The following is a 9503-nucleotide window of genomic DNA, read 5'->3' on the forward strand; positions in this document are numbered from 1 at the left end:
GGTTCTGCTGGAGGTTTCTTCCTGTTCAAAGGGAGTTTTTCCTCTCCACTGTCGCTACAAGCATGCTTAGTGTGAGGGATTGAATCCAGTCAATGAGTCGATGCAATCAGCTGGTTTTCTTTAGACAGAAACTTTGAATCAATGTAACTGGATGATCTGGTGACTGTAAAGAGCCTTGAGATGACATGTGCTGTGAATTGGTGCAATAGAAATAAACTGAACTGAATTAAATACAGGAAATATTTATTCACACTGAAACTAATCCTACATTCTACTAGATGCATAGCAGTTTGTTGGTTCCAGATATTTCTGTTATTTTGATACTGGTAACCAATGCTTGTTTAATTTTTCGGGTCAAATCTAGGGCCTTTGCAAAAGATTTCCCACAATGCATTTCTACCATTTAAGGAGACCAGAAAAGGGAACGAAGGCTATACACTCTAACCTTGATTACTACAAAGAAAAAATAGACTGTTTAAAAAAAGTAAAGGGACCCACCCATCACTGCTTTTAGGAGTCACAGCTATGTATGGCAAACTGCATGTCTGTGAAGTATTACTTCCTTTTAATTAATTATGTTATGTTACATCAGCAGCAGTGGGACTACAGTATTAGTTGTTAAGAATATATAAGGTTGGATTATAATAAATAAGGTTTGGTATTAAAATTATCAATATCATACTGATCCACATATGCAGAGTCTGAAACCTGAACTAGTTATCAGTGAGATCCAAATTTACCATCAACGTATTGCCGTATCTGTCAACAAACAAGTTCTACTCAATGAAAACCTCTTATGCTTCATTTTTCATTTTCAAAAAGAAGCAACATTTGGTTTTTACATGTTTCCCCTCAGGGCAGCTGAAGCTTTTAATTAATATAGGGTCTATTTTGTACATGTTGAAGCACAGTCACCCGAAATCTATGACTGTATTTAATTAAGTTCAACTGCAAACGTTTTTTCTCGTATTTTAAAGTCTTTTAATGAGGCGTTCTGCTGTGACCTGTGTGTCACACGCTGCCTGGCTGATTCTGAGGGAAAAACCTAATGCAGGTCAGTCCTGGTTTCCTTTCACAACATGTCTGTGCAGGTAGGAGCGACTGCTAAACTGTTTGCTAAAGAAGACAGAGTAGCTGTCTGCTGGAACGCCACTGGAAAACTTTAGTCTTCTGGAGGTTTCAGATGAGTCCAGGTCTTCTAGAGGAGCTGATCTTGTTTTCTAGCACGTGTTTTAGTATTTTCCTGGCCTGTTTTGGTGTTGTTTTCATGTTCCAGAAGAACAATCCCCCGGCTCTATTTTTAGGGGTTTGTTAGAGCAGCAGAAAGCTGTTGCATAAGTGTTAGATGACCTCCAACTTCTAAACATGGGTGAATGCTCAGACAGCCTGTCTGTTTACAAAGCTGAAAGGAAAGAGGATGCAGAGAAATCACATTTTCACCTTTTATTAGATAACAAAATCCGCAGGAGAGTCTTTAGATGGATAAATGATCTACGGCATCTGGCGATCTTTAAATGATGGTTCATTCATGTTTTTTTAATATAAAACTTCCAGATAGTAGCAGAATTTCAGACCTTTATGTTGACTTTAAATGTTAAATTGAGACATTTTTTAGAACAATGTGTTTAGCTTTTTTAAACAAGCTTACTTCTAAGCTTGAATGAAGCTTGTTATTGGGCAAAAAAAAAAAAAAAGCTAAATGTAGCTAAATTATGCTTCTTTTTTAATAAACTGTTTATGCTTATTAACTAAATCACACTTATAAAGTATCTGAAGTGAAACACTGTTTTAAAAAATCATGCAGCTAACATCTTACTTTCCCGAGAAATCATTTCATAAAGCAACTTTGAAACAACTCTAAAAAAGAAAGAAAAATATTTTTTTATAAAATGAACATATAGAATGACCCTGATGATCCAATTCTAAATACTGTTGAACTACAACAGAGCGTCTTCAGTCAAAGATTTTTGAGTATCCAGAAAAAAATTAATTTCCCTTTGTAATCAATTAGGTTTTTTTTTAGATAAATAATAAAAAAAAACTGTAAGGATGGAAGAAAGAAAACTATTGGAGCAAAAAAATCAGGAAAGGAAGGATATAAGGAACATTTTACAGACAGATGGGGAAGAAATAAAAGGTGGAAAGATGCAGAGAAGGACAGGAAATAAGAGAAGCATGGAAGTAGAACAAAATAATACTTAGAAGGAGACAAAAACACAAGGGAAGAATTAGTAAATGTAAAAGGAAAGAGCAAAGGATATGAGAGAGGGAGGAAGGACTGAATGAAGGAAAGAATAAAGGCTTGAAATATAAGCTATCTCCCCCCCAAAATCCTTATTTTTGTTTTCCACATTTTTCCGGATCTGGAACACAATGAGATCAAATTCCAGACTTGGAGGAAACTCTGTTGTCGTTTGATACAGGCTGAAGGAGAAGGCGTCACATTTCATTACTGCTCCTAAGTAGCTTGATGCACTTCCATCAAATCCTGTTTAAACACAGGATGTAAAGTTTGAGGCTCTGCCGTAAAGAACAGCCGGCAGCTGGAGATCTGTGTTTTGCTTGGCGCCGCTCACAGCAGCCCTGCATTGTGCATTGTGTGGGCTGCTCAGCTGCAGACTATTTCTACTGCAATCTGCTTCCAGGCGGGTTTCTGCTTTGGGTTCTTGCTGGGGTGGGGGGGCATACATTGAATGGAGGTGACTACCCTCCTTTCACCGGTGTTTGGGTTGCACGTTTGGCCAGAGGCAGAGAGAAAGCCGATCACAGACTGGTACAGTCTGTTCAGGTCGTGAAAACGAGCCGCCTGTCGAGTCCCTTCATTCAGACCCGAGTGGCAAATCCAGCAGCTGTGCTGCAGTTCAAAGAGTGTGCTGTAGGTAAGACGAGCTTCCACTCGGCGATCTGGTGCCGCCCTTGGTCTGTTCTTGCTCGTCTTTTCTAGTGGCATGTGTGGCCGGACCACAGCATGTGACGGCCTCCTCTGTGTGTAATCTGAGCGCAGCGCAGATTATGGTCAGTCACATCTAGACTAAATAGAACTAGCAGATCTGCACTTGCTGGAGGGGAAAATACTAAACACTTTAAACTATTTGAAAGGGTAAATTATTTCAGTAGACAATCCAATAACAGATACAGTTTTTAAAGAAGACTTCCCCCAGCTGCTTGGTTACAGCTTAGATTTTTTACTTCATTTTACAACCATGAATTTCCTGCTTTTCTACTGAGGTTGAATGAGGGGCCAACGCTAAGTAGTATGTTTATGGAGCGAAGGGAAAAAAATAAATAGCAATAAATAAAAGCTGCATCATACATTTGTATTTATCTCCCTTTACAGTCATCCCCTTAAATAAAATCCAGTGCAACCAATTGCCTTTAGCTGTCAGCTAAGTAGTTAACAGTGTGGCCATGTGTGTAATTTAATCTGAGGATGATTGCAGTTGGGAACTCCTCTCAGGCATGTTGGAGAACATTAACAGACAAACAGCATCAATGAGGCCATAAGAACCGCAGCACACGGGTCAGGGAGAAGGTTGGAGAGTTAGGTCAGAGAGCGGCAAACCCAGCTTTGGCCTGGAGCACTGCTCAATCCACCCATGAGAAAATAGAAAGAGAACAGTAGAACTATAAAAACATGGCTGCCCAGAGATCGGCTGCTCAGGTGGGAGAACCCTTTTGACAGGACAACAGTTAGTTCTTTCATTGAAAGGAAGTCATGAGAAAACATGTGACTAGCAGTGGAGTAGGGTGGTGGCAGCATCATGCTGTGGAGGATGGGAAGATGGATAATGCAAAGCTGTTGGAGGCTGCTAAAAGCTTGAGATGCCACACAGTACGGCTGCAATAGAAACTTTATACTGTGAGAGTGGACTGTTAAAAGTCGAGATCAGATCCAAGTGAGATTCTGTGTACATATTAATTATTGGACTTAATTTATCTCACTTTGGAGAAATTTACCTCTGCATTTAACCCATCTCCTTGGGGAGCAGTGGGCTGCCATTGTGCGGCACCCGGGGAGCAGTGTGGGGTTAAGGGTGCTCAGGGACCCAGAGTGTTGTGATCAAACCGGGTACTTGCAACCTTCTCAGAGCACAAGCGCACTAGCCTAACCAATAGGCCAACACTCCCCTCAAAGATACAGATCTTAAAGTGGATCTTCACAAACTCCTTCCTTCCACTCTGACTGAGCTTTAGCTGTTTTGCAAAGAAGAATGGTCCAATATTTTAGTCTCAGTCTTAAAGACCTTCAGCTCTAACTGCAGCACTGGTAGCAGCGACTCAGGAAAGCTTAATTCATACGCATTTCCCCCCTTTTAGACATTTCTTTATAAAAATCAACATTACACCCTTATATGTGTTGGTTGTTTTTTTTTTTTTATATAAATGCATGAAATACAGTCAAGTTTCTGCTTTTAAGATGATTAAATGTTAGAAAAGTAAAGATTTCCCTCTTTGGTTAAGGTAAAACTGATTCTTGCACAATTGTGTCCACAAAGCGGTAAAACAGTGAAATCTGCTCAAGTCATCTGTTCTGAGTAGCAGTCAGAATCTCCTCGGTTGTAACTGTCTGATGGTTTATAGATCATTAAATCTTCAAAATAAAAATGGCCGTTCTCCTTTTTGTCAGTGTGTGGTATCAGAGTTTCAGGTTTCTTTTCCCATGTGGCTTCACTAAAGCTGTTAAACTGCCACCTTTAATACTTTAGTCCACTTTAAACTGAAGGTCTATAATTGGTTTCACTCTTTACATAAAGATATATAAAGACTGTCATTTATATCTGTTTTAAAGTCGGGACATTAATCCATCATTAAAGTCATTAGAGGCAGCCGGAGCAGCTGTTAAAGGGAGGCAGAGTCAAGTATGGAGAAAAATAATCTCTAAAGGAGCAGGCGAAGTGTGACGGAGCGGCGCACGCCGTCTCCTCCGCTGCTGCGGTTGTTGTTTTAAACTTTAGTGTTGACCTCCCCCGCTGATCTTTGCTGTGTCACTTCTCTATCACCTCATTACCCATTTCCTTCACTCAACCGGGCTCAGAGCAAGCCTGCTTTCTTACAAAACCTTTTCTGCAGTGATTGGAAAGTTTTTCTTTCCCCTCTAATTCGTACTATGCATGGGACAGTTTCTCACATTAGAACCTTAAAAAAATATCACTAAAATTTCATGACATTGCATTTCAGAAGTCAAAGGTTTATATACACAAAGATTAACATGCCTTTAAACAAATTTAGGAAGCCCGTATCATGTTGTCATGGCTTTGTAAGCTAAAACTGTGAATTAAACTGAGGAAAACTTTTGAAGCTTTTAGGGATCATAGTAAAATAATATCAAAAAGATCAATCTGGTTCATCCTTGGGTCTAATTTATAAGAAAAAATGTGTGCAAGATGTTCTCACCTTCATATATTTGAACAAATACACAAACATGGGCTGAAAGGCCGCTCAGAGAGGAAGAAGCCATTACTCTAGGAGTTTCATTAAAGTGTTATTAAAGTTTTTTAATACATAAGGGGAAACAATACTTATTTTATGGCCCGATGCCTACTGTTTGGCCATAAGTGTCTTCATGGTTGGAAGAAATAGGGATAACCTCGTCAGCTGGAGAAAAAAACTGTACGCTTCCCTAAACAAATAACATGTGGATATAATATCAAAATAAAAACTAGAGAGTTAATGTTCAGGGACAGTCTCACCTTAAAAAAGCTCTTAAAGATGATTGGAAAGGAAGGATTCTTCATGAAGACTTCTGATCATTATGTTCATCAGGCTGTTATACGTACAGTAAAGTCAGAGGTGTGTTCTGATTTTCTGTAATACAGACCTCTACAGGAGATCCCTCCTGCCCACAGCCAGCTCCAAGCCCCAGCATTTCATTTCCCTTTTTGTTTGATAAGGTATTTCTGAATTTAATTGAACTATCATACAGATACTTTATATGCAGTCCCATCAAACAGGGGGTCAAGAAAAAAACAAAAAACAAAGTATTTCTAAATATTTATTATACTAAAGAAAATGAAAGAGGTTCATTATCAAACTATGCTTTTATCTTTCTGACCATGAGCAAAAAGAAATTACTTTTGAAATCAAAACTGACCTACATGTAAAAAAAATAAGGAAATCTTAATTTTTTTTTTTAGACAGAGGAAAACAGGTTATGCATTTTTTATAGTACACATTTATTTTATTTCGACACAATAGCAAACTTAGGTCTAGTTGTACAGAATGTACACATCATTTTATCTAATTTTGCCAATCTAGTTTTTATTTGCAGGAATTTTTTCAACATTTTTTTCCTGCATTGGTCCAGTGGTAACATCAATGTTTAACTCAATGCTAACTGCAAAAATTGTTCATAATGGGTTTTTCTTTTTCTATATTGTCTGTTCTAATTTTCCACTCATTTTTATAAAATATCTTTTTATTCCTTTAATATTCAGCCATTTTTCTCTAAAGCGTGAACCTTTATTCTTCCATTTGTCTGTTTTTCCTACTTACACATCTCTACCGTGGGACAAAATAATATTCCAGTTCTACTCATATGAATGAAATCCAACCCTGAACATGCAGTAAATAATCCCTCAGGCTGTAAAACCCTGGATGATTATTAGAACAGTCTGCTGACTGTAGTTTTAAAATGTCTTCAATGTAAAAGGCGGGGTTTTGAGGACTGTTGCCTTCCTTTCAGCAACAGGTGGGGGACGGGCAGTGTAGTAATGTGTTAACCTGAGGAAAATTCTCTCTCTCTTTATTGATCTCTTTATTGTCATTAATGTCAACACTACTGCATTCTAGGGCTTTTTAAAAAAAATCTGAATTAAAAAGTTTTTTTTTTTTTTTTAAATAGTTTAATAGTTTTTTAAAAATAAATAGCAGCGTGTAGCTTTTGTCTAAGCGTTGGCATTATGGTTGTCATGAAAACATCTCTCACCAGTGAGTGTTTGCAGAGGGAGGGTGTGGGGACTGCAGAGCTGTTAATCTGGATCGTTTAGTCTGTTGAAACCCCTCAATAAGGCAACATTTCAGCATCCAAGAGTTGCTTGGAAGAGGAAAACAGAAAAGTTGTTCTACAGGTCATACATGTTGTTAAGAGGTGGTTAATCTGTCCCCCCCCCCTTTTTTTTACAGCTGCCCTACCTGCTGCCGAACTATACAGGAACAGACCTAAAGTCTCGCATGCACCCGGTGTTTTACGGAGAAAGCATCGAAGTCAACCCCAAACCGGAGCAGGAAATCAAGTAAGTCATCCTATAGTCAGCCTTCCTGTGTAATCTCTGACCTGTTCCTAAAGAACTCCCCCTCTACCACCCTAGGTGCACATCTGCGGTCAAGTATGACTCCGACAAGCATTACAGAGACCGGGTTTTGTGCGCCCCGGTTCCTACGCCCACCTCCTTCAGCGAAACGGTGGTGGCCGTGCGGAACTGCACTTGGAGAAGCTACAAGTCGCAGGTTTATCTGGAGCCCAGGCAGAAGCCCGTCAGCTACCAAAGCACCACCATCATCTACCCCAAACACGCCAAGAACACTTACCGCACCACCCTCAACTACAACCCCACAGGCTGCCGCCGCTGGTTCGTGTCCACGGTGCAGCTGGAGTCCAGCGAGGATACGACCCCCTGCGTCATCTACACAGAGGACCTGTAGGGCCCCGGGAGAGGGGTTCTGCTTCGAGAGACTCTTTTTGAACTTTTTCTTTTGTCTTTTTCTGACGATAAGGAATTTGAAAAGATCCACACTGAAAGGGAAGTACCTGCAGCCATTGCCTGGAGCTTTAAGACCCCGCTCTTTAAACTCTGGGAACCAGTCAGATTATTTTGATTTCTTACTGTTGCAGTCCCGAATCGGACCCTCTGTGCTCTGCAGCTGCACTACGGTGGTTAATGTCTTATTTGATACAAGAGCTAGCAACCTGGGAGCCCGTGCTCTGCGTTCGGATGGTACTGGACCCTGGTGTCTGTATATAGGGGGAAGAATTAAATCGACACGTGCTGTGGATCTTACCCAGTCACACCAACGCAAAGTGTTCAGAATATGGCTTTATTGCACTTGTTTTCTACATGTCACAGTTCCCTCAGAGGAGCTGGCGTAGCGGTGGGGAATTTCTGTGCTGCCTCTGAAAAGTGGACCAAAAAGTTTGTTTTCTTTGAGTAACTCCGTACACTCAGACTGAAAGCTGGTCAGCAGAGAGCATCAAGTGTTCATTAGAAAGCCGGTGTTCTGTCAGGTGAGCATACCCGGTCAGATCCATAGCCGAAACCCGTTTATCCCTTCAGTTTTGTACGAAAAATACATTTTAAACTACCTCAACGGGCGTGTATCGCTTTAGCCATGTACAAAAAAAAACCATTTAATTACTTAGTTTTTGGTGTTTTTTGAAGCATATGGCATTTGGGACATGCTAATGATACATGCCCGTTAGGGTTTAAAGGGTATTTGTTGTACAAAACTAAAGGGATAAAGGCAAAAATGACGCGTTGCGCATGCGTATTGACTACCAGTGACCAGATTTGGGTTTTTGTAAAGGAGGACACTTTTTTTGGGGGGGAGGGGCGACTGCTGGGCCGCTGACTGGACCGAACCGGACCAGGCACCAGCTGGGGACGGAGCTACCGAACCTGTCCCTATCCGCCAGAGTTCCCGGACCAGCCCTGGATATATCCATTAAAATCCCAGACTATTTTGAAATTCACCCCAGACATTTTTAAGGTATGAAAAATAGGAAATGTCCTGGAAAAGGAAGACGTCTGGTTACCCTAGTATTGACTAAAGGTATAATGGTCTGACGGGGTATGCTGATCTGACGGGACACAGGATATCACCAATTTAGATTTAAACAAGATCCTGTATTTCGGTCTAAAAGTGTAGCTGAAGGGCAGGGAGATGAATCAGAGTCATTGTTTGGAACAGAGAAATAAGGCTGAATTTGTTTAGTAAAATTCAGCAACTGATATTCTTGGAGATTTTGTTGCCGTCACAATATATTTCCTCTACTTAGAGCAAAATGGAGGTAAAGGCCTTTTAAAAAGATAACAGTCAGAATATATTTCTAAGCTGCATTATTGTGTCCAGAATATGAAATAGTTGAGCCTTACAAGACTACAGGCGGCCTTCTTTTAGCTGTAGCCCCAGAGGCTAATGCTAACAGCCAAGACCAAAGCTGTGGGGGTTGGCGGCCTAGTGGTTAGGGCATAGAGCCCCACTCCCAAAGTGCTGCCACTCTGGGTCCCTGAGGAAGACCCCACACTGCTCCCCGGGCGCCGCACAATGACAGCCCACTGCTCCCCAAGGGGATGGGTTAAATGCAGAGGTAAATTTCTCCAATGTGAGACAAATAAAGTTCTATTATTGCACCGATACCAGTATCAGGCTGGGCCCCGATCCAGCACTAAAATGGTGGTATTGCTATCAGCGAGTACCAACAAATAGGGGACCGATACCATTTTATGAGCCAAAAGTTTATTAAACTACTGTCCCCCATTCCAGGTAGGCAATAAAAAGTTCTACTG

The 9503-nt window shown here is 40.6% G+C and overlaps 1 protein-coding gene across 1 annotated transcript in view; it reads left to right on the forward strand.

The window, feature by feature from the left end:
- LOC107081820 (filamin-interacting protein FAM101A-like) overlaps positions 1-9296 on the forward strand; it is an 11435-nt gene extending 2139 nt beyond the window's left edge. The window contains exons 3-4 of the mRNA XM_015370121.1: positions 7123-7232; positions 7308-9296. Of these exons, the coding sequence (XP_015225607.1) occupies positions 7123-7232; positions 7308-7641 (444 nt within the window). The 3' untranslated portion in view covers positions 7642-9296. The remainder of the gene's footprint in view (positions 1-7122; positions 7233-7307) is intronic.
- Positions 9297-9503: the final 207 nt, after the last annotated feature.

Source organism: Cyprinodon variegatus, unplaced genomic scaffold, assembly GCF_000732505.1.
Source record: "Cyprinodon variegatus isolate N-32 unplaced genomic scaffold, C_variegatus-1.0 Scaffold41, whole genome shotgun sequence".
Lineage (NCBI taxonomy): Eukaryota > Metazoa > Chordata > Actinopteri > Cyprinodontiformes > Cyprinodontidae > Cyprinodon > Cyprinodon variegatus.